The sequence below is a fragment of the Thalia democratica genome, unplaced genomic scaffold (assembly GCF_965202585.1).
Source record: "Thalia democratica unplaced genomic scaffold, ktThaDemo2.hap1.1 HAP1_SCAFFOLD_111, whole genome shotgun sequence".
Classification (NCBI taxonomy): Eukaryota; Metazoa; Chordata; class Thaliacea; order Salpida; family Salpidae; genus Thalia; species Thalia democratica.
Window position 1 is genome coordinate 7,221 of NW_028139272.1, and position 19,075 is coordinate 26,295.

Below are 19,075 nucleotides of genomic sequence, written 5' to 3' on the forward strand. Positions count from 1 at the left end.
AGTTACGCATTTTAGAATTCTAAAAAACTTAAAAAATAGAAACTTTAAATTTTTAAATATTGCACAAATTAGGTTTATTGTATATTTTTAATTTAAAATATGTTTTTGAATGCTAATTCACTTCTCTATATCTTTAGACTTTGTAAACTTATGTTCCTTGATTGATTGAAAAACATTTAGTTATACCTCAGTATATCAGAAATGTTTTTAACAATGAGAGATTAAATTAAAATTCTGAAAGAAATATGACTGTGTTAAATAATGAAATAATGAGAGTTTAAAACATAAATAAATAATTCAGCACTCTTGCCCTATATATGAATAAACATCTAAAAAAGAAATCTAATGAAACATAAACAATTTTTATTAAACATTTTTCCTATACTTTATATATTTTGTTCAAAAGTAGAAATCCATTACAGCACCAAATGCATATTTTTGTAAAAGGCTATAGAAACAAAGTTTAATATAGACATCGCACCATTTCTTAATTGTAAACAGATGCTTACTTATAAATTAAATTTGCTAAGTAGAATAGATTATAAATGTTAAGTATCAAATAAGTCATGTATAAATAAAGATAAAATCTTTTTATCATTGAAATTACTAAAATTTTTCTACAAGTATTATTATTTTATATAAATCTGTTTTTTAATATATGTATAGTTTTACCTTTTGTTTTCATATTTATAAATAAAGTAAACAACTTGTTAAAAGTAAGAAAGTCTCCAGTCTGCTTTTAACTAGAAGCAATATCAAAAAACAGCCATTAAAGTAAGTATATTTGATAGCTCTCGTATCTTTACGATCTCTTGTATCTTTACGCATTTTTTTTGTGGACACAATGTGCGTAAATAAGCGAGAGGTAACTGTACTAACTTTAGTGAAGGCAGTACATTTTTTAGAAGATGTTGAGTATTTAGAAGGTTGATGAGTATTCTTAAACTTAGTCATTAAATGTCAAATGCATAAAATGTACTTTAAATTTTAAAACTGTCTAATGTAAATAGTTTAATTTAAAAATATACTCCACAATAACCTTTACAGCATGTATTGTATGAATCGCAAAAAACATTTAAAATTCCATTCACTTGATTAACGTCTTAAAAATTATCAAAGGTGAAAAAATATAAAATATTTTAATGTATGCAAGTTTTTGTAATTCTCTGTATCAAAATAAAACTATATATAAATGACTAGATACAAAATTTTGAAACATATGTTTAAGGTATTTATTAACTTTCTAACAAAAAAGTTCATTTAAAATTATCAAACTTAAGTTTTACTTAATATAAAATTTTACCCTTTGTTAATGTGTTAAAATTGAAGCTTAAAGCTTTATTTAAAACAAATCATATTTAAACTTTAATAATTAGATATTATTACTTACATAAAACCTAATCATTTATAGTTAATTTGTATTAAGTATTTCATTTATTTAAATAATCAAAATAAAAACAACTAAGAAGCAATTATTTATTGTTAATAAAAACGAAATATTCAAAATAAAAAGGTCAAGCAAAACAAAATGGATTTCGTTTGACATAAGTGAAATGTTATTACGATGAATTACAAAATTTTACTTAACTTCTTGCTAAGACAACTAAATTATTTCAAACTTTTAACTTGATTATGCATCGACAATAAACTTTTTTTTTTAAGTTTTTTCTACGACAATTTGATTAATTTTTAGATTAATGACTTTTACTTATTCCAAAACTGTAAAAATGTTCAAAAAACTACGGTTAAAAGCTGGTTTAGATGTTTAAGAAGTAAACTAGCTTTTTCACTTTAAAGCAATGATTGAATTAAAATTTATGAGATAGTTTTGTATCATTTAAGCTATACTTAAAGTAAAACGATGAAAAATATTTTACAGCTAACTCCTTATACTAAACCTAATATCATCTTTTTCATGGTTTCTAAAATGTGAATTGAACAAATTCAAGGCTTAAAAACTAAAAAAAAAACACAATTTTAAAGATTTACAATGATGAGATTATTCTATATTAAAAGTTAATTTAGATTTACACTAATTTTAACTTTACCGAAAGATACCTTTTAGTTATCAATAAGCATTAAAAAATCGTCAACAAATACTTTAAGTGCACTTGTGTAAAAAAACTTTTCTTATAGACTTATTAACAAAAAAAAAATAGTAGGCTAGCTGTAAAATTAATAGCATCTTTGAATAGTGAAAGAAACTTAAAACAAGACAAATAAAACCTAAGGAGAAACACATAAGAAAAAAGCTAAGACAGCATGAAACGCCAAACAAGGTTACTTTCTTCCAAATAGAAAAGTGTTTGTCATATTGATTATGCTAAAAACAAAATATTTGGTCTGATAATTTCGTAAGTTACAACACAATTTCGTTGTTCTTTTGCAGTTTGCCAAATTTTTTAGTGCTAGTAACTAACTAAAAAATATAGTTATAAAACAAAAATTTTAATAACCTGTAGTAGAATTCTTTGTTTAAATATTTTAGCAATCCTTTTCATAAATGTACCGTATACAATTTTGCAACCTCCGTAGAAATAATATCTTAATGATTTGCTAATAAAAATAAAAATAGAAGAAAACAAAACTGTTCTTAAGAGAAGCATGTATAATAAGTACTGTTTCCAAATAGAAACAATATATAGTATCTCAATGAACTTTATTAGTAAATGAATTAACTTAAACTTATCAAACAACTTTGAATAAAAAATGAATGCCCTAAAAAATAATAATAACTTCAAGTTTAAATGTCTAAAACAATGTCAACAAACTCCTAGTTTAGTGAAATTTGAAAAAACATTATTAAACTTATTTATGCTAACTTTCTCAAACCACACATTCCATGTTAGGCTAAATAATGTAATTAAATCAGATACATATATCTATATTTGCTTCAAACTGAAATAGCTCAGCTGTTATGACGGAAACTCAAACCGAGACCTATCCATGTTCGGAAGGCCTGCTGAAGGCGGCGGAACGTATCCGTGGTCGATAGGGGAGCTGTTGCTTGCCGAAAATACCAGCTGCCTCGGTGACAAGGGTACGAGAAACGGCGATGGAAGCGGTTCAGTGGAGTTTCTATCATTTGAATTGCGGCAGGTGTTCAGTTCATTTTTCAACTGAATGCGCGTTTTTTCGACGGTTGGGGACTCTGACTTTTCTTCCGACTTTTCCGCCTGCTGCTTTGCCAAATGCTCTGTGGTTGGCTGAGAATCGGAAAAGTCAATGAAGTTGGAGGACAGTGGAAGGTTGCTGGCGGAAAAGGATCGCTTCCACTTTCTCATGGGTGATGCTTTGAATGGAGCGGGGAAGTTTACAACACTCGGCTGGAAAGAGCGTTTGACTGGAGAAGCGTCGTGGTTAGATTCAGGTGTCAAAACGTTTTCACCGCTCAACTGTCTCATATACCTACTAAGCGCTTCATGGATGAAATGATATTGTTGGACAGTTTGAACCAACCCTCCTCTGTAAAGTGATTTAAAACGAGTTTTTTTTTTGAAAAAACAAGTTCAAGCGATTTTACAAACAAAAAAATTAAATATTACCTGTCTAATCTCATTCTTGAAACAATTTTGAGAATATCAACAGATGAATTTTTCACTAATTGCTTGCAGCCGTAGGAAATAGCAATAAAGCAACCAGTACGCCCAATTCCCGCACTGTGGTTAGTTTAACAACATGATTTCAAGTTTGAACTTTCAATAATAAAGTTTAAAAAAAATAGTAACCTGCAATGAACAATAACTGGCCCGTTAATTTGAGGCTCGCTTTCAACAGAAACTTGTCTCACAAGCTCTAATATTCCGCGACTTTTTTCTGGAGTCTGGTGGTCCAACCAACCGGAATAAAAGTAGTGAATTACCTCATGCACTTCTTTTCCGTATTCTACTTTAAGCTAGAAAACATGTTTTGAATGAAATATTTTGATAGTAGGTTTGTTTTTCAATCAAATTAAATTTGAAAATTTAAAAATTACATATAACACTAAGAAACTAGAATCAAACAGAAGTAAATTTACTAAAAAACTAGCGCTTATCAACCTTTCTTGTTTCAAATGTTTCATTAGAAGATATGTCGACCAAAGAAACTGATATGTTTGAAAAAGTCTTTATATCACCAACATTCAAAGGAAAATACGGTGCACATTTCTGAAATAATGTTTTGTTATTTCAGGACTATCGGTTTATCCATCAAATGAACTGATAAGTAGTTTAATCAAAATGCTTTGATCAAGTTTCACATTGATAAACTAAAGATTGACATAAAAACTTTTGGCATATAGTTTTATCTACTAATAAAATAATAAAAAACAAAATCAAACTTCTCTTTCTTCCTGTAGTTTTGTAATCATAACAATCACCTTGGAATTGTTTTCGAGAACCATGTTCCAAAAATCTTCTTGAGTATTACACAGCGGACCCTTTAATTAAGGCATTTATGAGAAATTTTCAATAGATTGATGTAGATATAGTCACATACATTTACGTAAATAGTTTTAATTTAGTTTTTCTATGCAGTGCACTATTTCTAAACAATTTTTTGATTTCTATTTTACAAAACAACTAGATGAGTCAAAATCATAAAGTAACAGGGTTGTCTTGATTCTGAACTAGTGCAATTAAAACTAGTTTTAGTTATCAAAAACTAGTTGTAGGGTTTACAAGCTAGCCTGTGTCAACCTAAGTTTAGGAATTGAGCTTACAAAATTTTAAAAAATATATATCACTGTTAGCAAACACAAAAGGAATGTATTATTTATTTTATTTTAAGTTAAATTAAAACTAAGTAAAGTAATTAAAAGTATTAATCCTACATATCGCAGTTTGTTTCATGGTTTCATAAAGGTTGAAACAAAGCTTAGCTTATATTTTTTAGCCTGAGATTTGCAAAAAAAAACTTGCTTGAGTTTTTCTGAAATATAATTTAACTAAACGAGTTTTCTAAAAATTCAAAAGCCTAAGTAAGTTACAACCTTGAAAACTTATTATATACAGTATGTACAGTAAATTATGAACAAACTTATTTTTAGTACAAATTAATTTTAAAAACAACTGTTATCACGACAATTCAATAAACTTCGTAGGTATAAACAGTTTTGACTTTTTATCAGTGCTAAAAAGTAACTATCGTGTTTTTTTATTTCTTATAAAGCTTAGCAAACTTTGTACTAAGGTAAAAACTCTTATACTACTGTGCACGGGTTCTCTTTAAATAACATTGTTTGAAAAATAAAAAAAAATAAGCTCATAGAAGAAAAAAACGACAAAAACTTTCTATATAATAAAAATAGCCGACCTGGGTAGCAATAAAGTCAGCGTCTTCTACATTTATAACTTCAGTCATATCTTGTTTTTCATCGTTTTCAATAATATCGCACTTTCGAATGTAGTTAGCATTTATAAATGATTCAAGTGCATCTTTTATTTCTTTACTTTCTTTAGATTTCAAAAGAACACGACTGTTCTCATCTAAGAAAAATAATTTTGTTAAAAACTAAATCATACCTAATCTAAATAATTTTAATTTTATATCGAAAAATAGAAGTAAGACTAATATTAATAAATACAATAAAAATGTTAGCATACTTTTGGTATAAAACATACACTACTTACTAGGAATCATATTTTTGTATCTATTCTTGATCCCGAAACCCCCAAACTTAATATCTTCTCTACTTGCATGATTTTCAGGTATTTCATCATATTCTTCAGAAATTGCTTGTCTATCTAGAGCCTTTTTATGCAGCTCGGCTGCTCTCAGCAAACACGATGATGTAGTCAGTTTACTCCAAGTCATACTGTATATTAATTTGTTTTAGTTTTAAAACCTTGTTTTTCAATTAAATAAAATTAACTATTATGAGAAAAACTTTTGAAACACGTTAAAAATATTATGTAGTAAACACACAATTAAAATTGATTGCATAAGGAGTCCAGCACTTTTAAACTACATTTGGCGCTTAAATGAAAACTTAAACTCTAGGTAAATGTTAGTTTATTATAATATAAAAACTTAAATAATGAGTGTTAGCAATTTTTTCTTTCTGAAATTTCTTAAAATCAAAGACTTCTTTTTTTTTTTGAGCTATCAAATTTAAATTTTTAGGAAATGTTCATTTAAGCAATTAAACAGTTTGTAATAATAGTTTTAATAATAATAATTAAAAAATTGGCTAAAACGTTAAAACGTTTAATTATTTATATATTAAAAAATTAATTATACTTTATCCTTCTTTTATTACGCTGACATATGTTTCTGTGTGACGAGTCAACACACTTTAACTGAGCTCTGTAAAAAAATAAATACTGTAAGGAAAGAATAGAACCTAATTTAGGTATATAAATGTGTCCATTAAATATAAAAATAGTTACTATAGAATTTTAAAGGTTAATAATACATAAAATATTTAATGTTAAAACCGACTGTTATAAAACTATGTAACATTTGTAATTATTAAGTCTAAATTAAATAAATTAAAGTAAAAATAAAAAATAAGATACCAAATCATAGTACAAACTACTTACAGGAAAATGAAGAAAGAACTAATTCTAAATACTTACTGGTTACAAATCATTGAAAAAAATGTAAGTAATTTTTATTATGATTTGTTATCTTATTTTGTATTTTTACTTTAATTTAATTAATTTAGACTGTTACAAATGTTACATAGTTTTATAACATGCGGTTTTAACATTAAGTATTTTATCTATTATTAACCTATAAAAATCTATATTAACTATTTTTAATTTTAATGGCCACATGTATATACCTAAATTAGATCTATTCTTTCCTTACAGTATTTATTTTTTTACAGAGCTCAGTTGAAGTGTGTTGACTCGTAATACACAGAAACATATGTCAGCGTAACAAAAGAAGGAAATGTATAATTTGTTACTATTATACATTCCAGTGAACTTGTTTCGCTACTATCTTTTGTTAACAAACGCTTAAGTTTATATTTTTGAATAGATACATTAAAAACCTAGTTTTTCCAAACAGTGATATTTAACTTTTTTAATATTAGACTGAGAATGTTTGCAAACTATGGCTAAAAAACTGCAGTAAGAAATAAACATTTATAAAAATTTCTTTTTTTACCATTTTAGTTTGCACCTTTTACAAAAAGTGCTTGAAACTCTTAAACTTTGATCACTAATTTTTCAAAAATCAATTTAATTTCAAAAATAACAAAACAGACACGGTAGCTTAGTTATTGTGATAAAAAATAAGAAGAAATTAAAACAAAAAAAGTATTTTACTTCATCCTCTATGCTCTTAATTGCTTGATTATATTATAAATTCTTAATATCTAATTATAAAAGAGATAACTAACGCAGGAGTAGGCTGACCATCCAATGAAGAACCTTGCTCTTTAAATGATAGAGTGAGCTGCACACTGCTTCCCCTTCTATAAAACAAAATTTTAGATTTAATAACCCAAGCTTTCAAAAAACTGTTTAAACAGAAAAATTTATATCAAAAGTTAGAACATATGTATCTATTAAATAATAAAGTTTAAACTAATCAAAAACAAACTTATAAACATTATCAACCTTTGAAGAAGCCCAGCTTTTTGCATACTTGGTGTGACACCTCTTAAGGGATCAAAAGACAAAGGAGGTATTTTGTTTCTTCGATTTTGATGTTTGTCATCAGCGAAAGTCCTATTTATACCTGAAGTATGTTACAAGTATTAGCTTTATACTTCTTAACAGGAAAATAACTGTAATTAAACTTTATTTTTATTTAACATTTATTTACTACAAAGTCTTCTTTTATTTTATCACGTTATCAATATAATCTCTTTGATTTTTTCATTACTATAAAAAACAAGTTAAACATTATGTTTTAAAAATAAAATTTATTTATACTTGTTCAATGTTGTCTCATTTTAAAAGTTTTTATTTATACCTTTGAAACCAAACACATAGAACTTAAGTTATAAGAATAAACTTAATTGTTTAGATTAGAGGGATCAATAAAAGTCGTTCTAAGAAAATGTTTCAAAAAAAAAATTTTCTCTTTCTTTTTTAATTTAATAATGTTTTGTGAATTTTTATCTTAAATAACGAATTTTTTAGCTGTATAACAAATTTCGAATTTTTTTCTGAAAAAATTAAATAAAAGTTGAAGTTTAAGTAGGTTACTTTTGAAAAGTACAAACTGAAAAGAATAAAAAGCTAACTGATAATAACCTATATTCATTAATTTTAAACAATATTCTTCAAGTTAACTAACTTTAAAAATAGAAGCAATTTGATAATAGAAATAACATTAATTACCTAGCATGATGTCGCACCGATATTAACTAAATTTTATTTTATTCAAGGTCTATTTTAACAATAATATTAGGCTAAAAATGATATTTTGTAAATACATAAATAATAAAATAAAACTTTTTAACCATAAAAAAATAAAACTAAATATTTAATTGCTTTCATTTCACAATATAAAGCGATAATATTATACAATATCTTATATCGACTACAGTACTGTAAAATTAAAGCAATTAAATGTTGAGTTTTATTAATTTATAATAAGCAAATTTAATTCTATTTATGTGTTTATATAGCTTGTTTAAAACAAAACCTCGTTTTAGACTAAACATATAATTTTAGTCTAAAATTATGGTTAAAATTGACATCGAATATAATGTAATTTCAGTTTGATATTGGTGCAACATCATGCTAGGTAATTACCCGAAATAACTTAATAATAAAATGTCAATTTTTAAATAGATCGCTATATTGGTCAAATAATTGTTTTTTTTTTTTTTCAAAGATATTTATTGCACAATTGCATACTCTAGAAATTACTGTTTTAGTTACAAATCATAACTGTTTATAATATACAATGGTAGATTCCAAAAGAATATAAACTTTTCTCTAAGGAATCTTTTTAAAACCTTCTTTTATAAAAACAACATATTTTTAGCTCGAAAATAAATAATGCAAAACAAACAAACTTGATCTTTTTTATAACAACATGTTTTTAAAAAAAAAAAATAGGGTTGTTTAGTCTTTGAAGCAAAAAAAAATCATCCCGAGTGACCAAAAACTAATCTGAGTAGTCAGCCTGAGTTTATTTAAATTTTTAAACAGTAGTAAAAGCAAAAAACTAATTGAAATAATGTTACTAAATTTGTAAAACCTAAAGATATCAAGTTAAAAAAAAGAAGTTAATATCTAGGACAAAAAACACAAGTTTTAAATAGAATAATATTTCAAAGTCATAAAGCCTGACTTAGTCTTAGCGTATATCAAACCAGTTTTAATTTGATTTTTAGTGTACATTGTTGCATACTAAATAACTTTTTATAATAACTTTTTCTTTGAAGGATGTTTTAATTTTAATTGCATAATTTTTCAAAACTACAGAGCCAACAAAAATATTTTTCAACAAGTCAGGTCTGCTTAATACTTTTGTCATAAATCTAGAACTAAGAAAAGTTTTAAATCCCTGTTAAATGGCTTACCTTTTGTAAAGTTTATCTTTTGTATGAACCATAAAATGTTTTAAAGATATGCTAACTATTAAACTTAGTGTTTATAAATTAGTTTAATAAAAGTGTAAAATTAAAACACATGTTTAGACTTGCGATAAACAAAGTATAACTGCCTTTTACTAAACACATAAAATATCAAAACATTGACATTGAATTTTTTGAAAAAATAATTTAGAATAGCTCGTATTTCAGTGAAAGTAAATCATATGAATAAAACATAATGAATGTTTACAATTTTTTTTACAGAAACAATAAAACCTAGTTAGCTGCGAATAAAAGTTAAACATATTACTCTGAAATACATTGTTTTATTCTATTTTCGCCACTTACACAGTTATAAATTTTGTTAAACTTTATAATTTTCTATCTAATCAGCTTTTTTTTTATTAAAAGTTCAAAAACAAGTACTCTTAGTATGTACCTTCGACATCAATTTATAACTACAATCAAAAATTTGAATATAAAAGGAAAAAAAAAAACATACAAATTATTAAATATACATATTTTCTAAGTTTTGTTAGTTGTGTTCAAAAAGTATTTATCGTTAGAAATAGACTTTTTTTTAAAACGTATTTGATAAATTTGCACTTAAAAAATTAATTAAAGACTTCTGTTTACACCTTCTTAATTTACAAAAGCTAATATCTAAATCACTGTATAATTAAATAGCTGTTATCATATTTCCTCCAAAAATCCGAGCTTAATTACAAAATATGAACTTATTAATAACTCTATTTTGAACAAATAATTTTGGACAAATACTTATCATATATTTTGTTTTAAATAAACGGCAAAACGTAAGCAACAACATAGCCTCTGCTATTAAATAATATGAAAGTAAGCTCTAATAATCCTTTAACATACTCTTTATTATTACTTCAAAAAGTTTACAACTTTATGGTGATATCAATTTTAATGCTTTTCTCAATTTAAATACAAATTTTATCACCATTTCAAAATTGTAACCAAAAAAAAAGAGTCACTATGAAACACAATGACCACTATAAACAATAGTTTTATAAACGGTAAAAAATGAATATTTTTTGACTCAAATAAATATTTTGAAGTTAAATAATCATTTACAAACAAAATCAAATTTAAACACTTACTGTTATTTAAAAAAAAGACTAACTCTTTTATAAAACAGTTTTGAAACTTATACTCTACTACACTCCCACGCTTAAAAGCTGTTTACTTATTTTAACATTAAGCTTAGAAGAATTATACTAGAAAGTAACATTCTCTTTCAAAAAAAAAAAACAAACGTAAGTTTACCTTTTATTTTTGTTACCTAGCAAAAAATAATTTGGGAACAGATTTACTAAACTAATTTACAATTTATAAAATTTATAAATTTCAATTTTTTTCTAAAGCTTTTTAAAGACCTGGTAGCAAGATGGTCGATTTAAACTAACACTTTATGACGAAAAAAGCTAGGAAGTGACATCATGGCATTGGCAGAAAACACAAAGATAAAAAAGAGCAAAATATTGGCAAGAAAGTAAGAAGGAGCAAAGTGTGAGTAGCGCTAGTTGGAATTTGTGAATGAGCTGCAGATTGGAAAACTAAATGAATGAGCAAATTGGCTGTTGAGTAGACTGCGTGTTTTGTTTGCTCTTGTACAATTATTTCCTCTATAAATTTTAATCTTTTTCCTAATGAATAAATCATGAGCTTGCGCTGCCTATTTTAACATTTGTTCACATATCAAAAAAAAATACTGCCGATAAGTTAATTTTTAAATTAAATTTTGTTTACTATTTCTTTCATTTTATAAAAAGACAAACACTTTTTTAAATTATAACAAATCAATATACATCGATAATATACTTACAAAGAAAAATTTGTCTTTTATGACATAAAATTTAAATAACAGATCTTAACTTGCAATGTTTTATAATATGTATATAAAAATAATTTTCTATTTACATATTAATAAATAGTATGTATTGTACTTTTTTTTATAATTTACTTTTTTAAGTTATGTTTAAACTTAAATCTTCTATATAAACTAGTTTTTTTTTCAAAATAAAACAGCAAAGAATACTGATAAAGCGTTTTTATTATACGAAAAAAATAAATGAAATATTGTATACTTATATTTATGTTAACACGTGAAATAAATTAGTTAAAAGTTTTCAGTGAGTACATGCATAAGTAGATAGATAACATAAAAAAGTAAAGGTCATTGGGGTCAACTCAATAAATGTTTAAATTGGTCTTGTTTTTGACTTTAATAATTAAGTTAACAATTGCTTTTTGCAACTTTTTAAAATTCACGGCGGCTTTTTAAGATAAGAGCAAATAAAGTCGGCAGGATAAAAATGTATCTTATGGAAGGCCCAACTAAAATAGAAAAAACAAAAGACTGTTCTAGTTTAAATATATCTTCTACTACAGTTTTTGACTAAGTAAATTAAACTAAAATAAACCTAGCGATGTATACAGTAAAACAAGCAACATTACTTTTAAGGTCTAAGAAAACATAAGTCCTTAAGACTATGTAAAGAATTTTTACAAATCTTGCAATAAGTATTTTAAGCTTAGACCTCTAATCTTATTTACTAAAAAATTAAATTGCTCTTGCTAAAATTGTAGTACTACAGTTGAAGCTTGAGCTATCTTTAAAGGTTTAATCTTTATAAAAACAAACAGTTCAAAAAAAAAATTCAAACTTCTTCATAACAATTTTATATTTTTAGTCAACAATTTTTATGTATTTTAGTTTGATATAAAAAAAAATTAAAGAAATAGTTTTACATACTGCAAGGAACATTTCCTGAAAATTTTAAGTAAATCATTCTAAAAACAAATAAATAAATTTTAATAATTTTTAAAAATTTTCAAAAAATCAACCATAAAAAATCTTAATGTACAGTAACCTCTCGCTTATTTACGCACATTGTGTCCACAGAAAAATGCGTAAAGATACGAGAGATCGTAAAGATACGAGATGTACCAAATAAACTTACTATAATGGCTGTTTTTTGCTATTGCTTCTAGTTAAAAGCAAACTGGGGACTTTTCTTGTTTTAAAAATGTGTTTACTTTATTTATATATATGAAAACAAAAGATAAAACTATACATATATTAAAAAAATATTTAAATTTATATAATATAATAAAACTTGTAAAAATTTTTTACTAATTTAAATAATAAATAGATTTTATCTTTATTTATATGCGACTTATTTGATACTTAACGTATATATTCTATTCTACTTAGCAAATTTAATTTATAACTAAGCATTTGTTTACAATTAAGAAATGGTGTGGTGTCTATATTAAAATTTGTTTCTAAAGCCTTTTACAAAAATATGCATTTGGTGCTGTAGTGGATTTCTTCTTTTGAACAAAAATATATAAAATATAATAAAATGTTTAATAATAAATAAAAGTTATTTATGTTACTAAGCTTGCTGTGCAAAGCAATTGTTACAGAAGAAGAACTTAAACTAAAAAAAAACGTCAAATGAAAATTAGTGATATGTTTACTAAAAAAAACAATCGAGATTTGTGTTAATTGTAAGCTCTATATTTATTAAGTATCACTGCTACTTTTTGCTAGGAAGTTTCATTAGGTTTATTTTTAGATGTTTATTCATATATAGTGCAAGCGTACTGTAAAATTTATTTGTGTTTTAAACTCTCATTATTTCATTATACTTTATTATTTAACACAGTCATATTTCTTTCAAAATTTTAACTATATCTCTTATTGTTAACAAAACTCTGAAATAATGAGGTATAACTAAATGTTTATCAAATAGTCAAGGAACATAAGTTTACAAAGTCTAAAGATATATAGAGGTGAGTTAGCATTTAAAACATATTTTAAATTAAAAATATACAGCAAACCTAATTTGTGCAATATTGAAAAAAATTAAAATTTGATTTTTTGAAATTTTTAGAATTGTAAAATGCGTAACTAAACGAGATTGCGTAACGTCACAAGTGCGTAAAGATGCGAGAGGTTACTGTACATACATTTTTATTCGGATTTTTATTCTAAACTGACTAAACCTAAAAAGTTAATCAATTTTTTTATAATTTTTAAACTGTATCATATAGCATCATACATTTACAATGAAGCTTAAATCAAGCAATTTACTTAAAATCCAACAGCAAAAAACTAAAATACTACCAGAGTACATCAATAAAATTAGGAGATTTATAAATTTGCTTTAGATTTAGGGAAATATCCAAAAAGCTTAAGTTTCGTAAAAACTTTTAATCAAGCCTAAGTCTGTCTGAGTTTTAAAAAGTTTTAAATTTAGCCTAAGTGACCTGAGTAGCATGAGAGTGAAGCAATTGTGTTGTATACACTTAAAGCTTTTAAATAAGGTCTAATGTTAGTATTAGTAAATTTTGGACTGCCCCCTACAACCTTAACTGTTTATAATTCATTCTAAATAAAAAAATACTTTTCTAGTTTTGAATTTTGTAACAAATTTGTAACTAACTTTACACCTTAATTCACATAAAGTATTATATTTCAAATAAAACAAGTATTCATTAAATAATAAACATAAAAATATTTGTATTCAAAAAAAAAAACACAAAATTGTTTGTTATAATTTTAAAAACTCTTAAACTTAATAAAAAAAATGATAATACACAAAGCATTGATTTTAAATCAACTTACTGCTAGAGTTTGGGCCAAAAGTAAGTAGTTTAGGTAAAGTCGTACGAACACGTCTAGAAATTAATCCTAAGTTTAAGTTGCAAGGTCTTGTTGGGCGTTGAACAAGAGACTCTTCAGCAAATGGATTGCTGTAATTGTGCTCCCCTTTACGTTTCTTAATTTTTCTCTCTTCACTTTCATCTGAATCGTCTGGCACATGCTGATCAGATTTTGTTGAACTGTGATCATCAGATGCTGATTCGTTAGAGCTTACTGATGACTGTCTCTTACTTGCATCAGACTGAGTTGACAGTTGAGTGGTAAGTTGCGGTGGCCTTAGCTCATCAATGAGTAAATCTTTTTTGTTGCTAGAAAGAATAATTTTTTTGATTTGAAATTGAATTTTTTAATATATCAAATGGATTAATTAAAAGTAAAGTTTGAATAAAAACAAGATAAACTTGAAAAAAAAATATTTTCAACTTTTTTACATCATCAAACAGAATTATAGATAAAAATAATTTAGTCTTTTTCAATACTTTATTCAAATTAAACTACAATAAATATCTTTTTATTGCCATATTTTCTCAGTTAAACTTAAAAGCAACTGTTTTCATTTCAAGTAGACATGCCATTAAAAATAAACCACTTGGTAGTTTTACTTATTAAACATTTTATTTTACATACTACAAAACAAAGTACTATTTTTAACTACTCAATTTAAAAGGTGAATAAAGTTAAAATAACAAATAATATTTTTTTAAGTAAAAATACTTACGAGTCTTCTTTTGTTTCTATCATAATTATAGCAAAATTTGCTTATATGAACTTCTGTATTATTAGTGTATTTATAAAGTAGTAACGTTTTAAGCAGCTTATTGTTCTTATCTGTAATTCTCTATCTGTTAGAAAAGCTTAATTTAATTTTCAATAAATGCACTTGTTAAATTATCTATATTATCTTTTTTTAGGTTACAAAACACATATTATTACACAAGTTTGATATCAATATTTTTAGTTTAAAATAAAAAAATATTGTTAACTAAATCTATAGTAAATAATGAGTAAGTGTATTAATATGTTTAAACTATTGATCAGGGTTGGCACTTGTTTTTTAAAAAAATTTTCCAGGTTTTTAAAAGTACACATTTTTGGATCTAATTATAGTTTAGAGTTAAGTTAAAGGATATAAACTGTGTTAAATAGTATAAAAACATTGAAAAGATACTGTAAAGCTACTTTAAATATGTTTTTAATAAAAAAAAATTGTGATGATGACAAAATTTTTTGATTTATATGATAATTTTTTAAGTCAAATCAAAATTTTTCTACTAAACATGTGAAAATTGTTAAAATTCCAGGTTTTTCTAGTGATTTTTGTTCTAAATTCCAGGTTTTTCCAGGTTATTTTTAAAATTTCTCGAATTCCAGTTTTTGTCCAGGTTTTTTTTGCCTAAATTGTCAAATTCCTGGTTTTTCAAGGTTTCCAGGTAAAGTGGCAACCCTGTATTGATACAAGGATTTTTTTCTGAACCCTGCTAAAGGTTATAAAGGTTGACAGTAGAACAGTAACCTAAGGTAAAAAAGATACATATATTATGACCAAACCAAAATGTTATTTCAAAACATGACCAAGTCAAATAAGAAAAAAAAAGGAATAATTTTACAAAATTCTAAAAATATTATTACTTTCAAATTAATAATGAACTTTATTTATATATTTTCATTCAGCAAAAATTATTTCAAGCTGTTTTTGTAATAATTGCTAGATAAAATAAAAATTTTGCTGAAAATTTCCAGATAACACTTGTTATAAGCACCCTAATGTGAATGGATTAGGATCATATGTGGTTTCATTTTAATTTTTAGAAACTTATGTTTTTCATAGACTTTTTATAGTTTTTAGCTATCAAAAATATCACTTTTAACAAACTAACAAAATTTAAGGAAACTTTTGAGATATAACAGCAAAAGTGAGGGAGTTCAGTTGGTTTCTATGGAAGAAATATAACTATTTCATTTAAAAACATATGTTCTCCTTAATTTTGAAAATATCATTCTTCCAATTTAGTTGTTAGTCTTTACTAATAGTGAATAGTTTAACCAATTTTTTTTTTTAGAAAAAATGCATTTACATTATTTTGGGAGAAGAACTAGCATGATTTAACACAAAAAGTGCTAAGTTGAAACATGAAAACAGTATTATCTTATATTTGTCTAAATCAGTGCTTCCCAAATTGGGTAATATTGCTTCCTTGAAAGCTATTCTGGCTATCAAGGTGCAATAATAAATAAATAAATAATTTAGTGGGTGATTTATAAGTAAGTGGCATTAATTTTAAATGACTAACTATTATGAGTTTGGCAAACCCTGGTCTATACTTCTTAACAAATGTGTTAAGTGTGGCCTGTTTCCCATGTCACTTAAGTATTTTAAGGTAATTCCAATTTTAAAATCTTGTGAAATTATGAAAATGATTTTGGGAAACCTTGCTATAGACAAATTTCTCTTTTTTTTCCCTTTCTTACAAAAGTGTTTGCGCCTTTAGTTTGTGAGAGGTTAAACTATTTTTATTTGCTGAATGATGTACTACTGCCTAAGAATCAGTATCTTTTTAGGAAAAAATAATTAACTGTTATCAAATTGTTTGTGTGTAAGTAGACACTGATGAGAAAAAGTTGATAGATTTTTCTGTATTTTTGGACTTAGCTAAAAAATATAATACTGTAAATCAAATATACTTTTATTTAAACTTAAATGATAATATAAAAGGTTCAATGATGAAATTTGTAAAAAAATATTTAATTATTATTTTTAAAATAAAGCCAATCAATTGTAATAAACAGCCTTGTTTTTGAGCGTAAAATTGTGAATGTTAGTAAACTGCAGAATTCTATTTTAGGTTCATTATTGTTATCTTGTATATATCAACAACAGTTCTTTTTCAACGGAATTAATATGAGATTGTTTGCTGATTATACCTGCATGATTTACTAACATAGTGATCATGATTATAATTATTTCAAAAAGAACTGAGTGAAGTGGATAAATAGTTGAGCACATATAATTTTCTATGAACCATTCCTAAAAAAAATCAGTTTAACTTCAAAAAAATTAGCAGTTTAAATAGTCTTTTGTAAATGAGTAAAGTTTTAGTAGAAAATACTTAAGTATAGTTTCAAATGATAAACTAAGTTAGAGGACTCATTTCGATACCTCAAATTAAACCAGTCTGGGAGTTTTGTTATTATAAAACTGTATTAACTTCAGATAGTCAGAGTTTTTTTTATAAAAAAGACATAATAACTAACTACTAAAAACAGTATACTAAACACTTGTCAGCTAAGTTTAGCGCAAAAGCTTTTAAAAAAATTAAACTCCCTTCTATTTCAAAAAAACTTACTACATGAAATAATTAAAGTTTCATAAATAATAAGTATTGTTATAGTTATTAATAATAGTATTTGATATTTGTTTACTTAAATTGACAACATCTTATTATGGCTTCACTTTTGTGATAATGATCAAGTATCAAAATTGTTAATGATTTTTTTTATCACTTAGCAGATAACTGTTTGGGGATAGCTTTATGATTTTACATTAGTTTGTAGTTTTTAATTTGAAAATTATAACTTGTTATTATTTGCTAAACAAGTGTCACAAACAGTTTTTTAGTACTTTTTTATAGAAATTGAATGTAAACTGTTACATAGGCAGGTACAATCACACATGGAATATACAAATACTAGCTTGACCTTTAAAAAATGTTTATCAATGTAGAGAATGATCTTATTCTACTTTTGAAATCTCGAAATATGTACAGTGGTTATTGCTAATCCAGCCATGTTAGGCAAGCTTTTTTTGTAATTATGAATGCATTAGTCTTTGGCTGGATAAAAATAAAACATCATTTTTCTTTAAAAAATATACCTCTTTTATATTATGAAATGCAAATAAAATAAAAACTTAAAATTTTCTGCTAATTTTATTTATTCACATTTAATTCAGCAAACTCTACAACTAGAGCAGACAAAAAATAAATAAAAATTTTAAAATGTTTAAAATCAAATTATCAAAAACAAATCACACTTTAAACAAAAGTTTATATGTATTTAAAATTTTAAAGTGAAAACATTGATTTTTGATGAAATAATTAAATTTACTTCACCACTAAAACTGGCAGTACTAGCAAGGTACCACTTAAGAAAGAATGCAGTGTACTATAAAATACATCTTGTAATACAAAAAGTGTTTAATCATTTTTGAGATATAGTCAACTTGGTAAAATATTTCCAATACAAACTATGGAAAATAAATTGCCAGTTTTCTTGAATTACAAAATTGTTCTAAAGCAGGGTTTCCCAAATTGTATTTTAAAATGCCCCTTTAAAAAAAATAAAAAAGCTATGGCCCTCTCCAACAAGGTTTGTCATAAAGCTACCATTAAAAACGCCTAAGACCTTTTTTTTTCTTTTGCTCTTCATCATCAACTTCAGAATATCTAGTGTAAGTAACAAATTATGGCTTATGGCTCCCTAAATTTCCTAATATTTTTTCATATTATCTTGTAAAAGTTTCAAAACTATTAACAAAAACGCCTACAACCCTTATTTTTGCTCATTCTTATCAACTCTAATATGTCTACACTTGTCTACCACTTGGCCCACTTTGGGAAATCCTGTTCTGAGGAAATTAACTTTAAATTTTAATGATATATGCTTGTGCTAAAAAAAAGTAGAATCATATTCATAAAAATTCAAAAAATATATAAAAAATAAGGAATTTATGACTAAAAGTATTAGTCAGATTTTTTCTTTTAAAAAACTTAAATGTGTTTAATTTAAATCAAAAATTTTCATATGGTACTAATGTTTATTATTAATCATTTTTGCAAAAGTCAAAAAAATGCTTTAAAACAGTAGGAGCAGATATATTTTAAATAGAG

At 25.0% G+C, this 19,075-nt stretch overlaps 1 protein-coding gene across 1 annotated transcript in view; it reads right to left on the bottom strand.

Annotated features, from left to right (window-relative positions):
- Window positions 1–1,546: 1,546 nt before the first annotated feature.
- The window catches only part of LOC145845656 (tyrosine-protein phosphatase non-receptor type 5-like), a 28,639-nt gene continuing 11,110 nt past the window's right edge, over window positions 1,547–19,075 (bottom strand). The window contains exons 2-12 of the mRNA XM_082952773.1: window positions 14,908–15,031; window positions 14,151–14,497; window positions 7,554–7,674; window positions 7,334–7,408; window positions 5,613–5,797; window positions 5,296–5,468; window positions 4,322–4,420; window positions 4,041–4,148; window positions 3,729–3,895; window positions 3,546–3,659; window positions 1,547–3,465 (exon numbers count right to left, since the gene is read on the bottom strand). Coding sequence (XP_082808899.1) covers window positions 2,916–3,465; window positions 3,546–3,659; window positions 3,729–3,895; window positions 4,041–4,148; window positions 4,322–4,420; window positions 5,296–5,468; window positions 5,613–5,797; window positions 7,334–7,408; window positions 7,554–7,674; window positions 14,151–14,497; window positions 14,908–14,930 — 1,962 coding nt within the window. The 5' untranslated portion in view covers window positions 14,931–15,031 and the 3' untranslated portion in view covers window positions 1,547–2,915. The remainder of the gene's footprint in view (window positions 3,466–3,545; window positions 3,660–3,728; window positions 3,896–4,040; window positions 4,149–4,321; window positions 4,421–5,295; window positions 5,469–5,612; window positions 5,798–7,333; window positions 7,409–7,553; window positions 7,675–14,150; window positions 14,498–14,907; window positions 15,032–19,075) is intronic.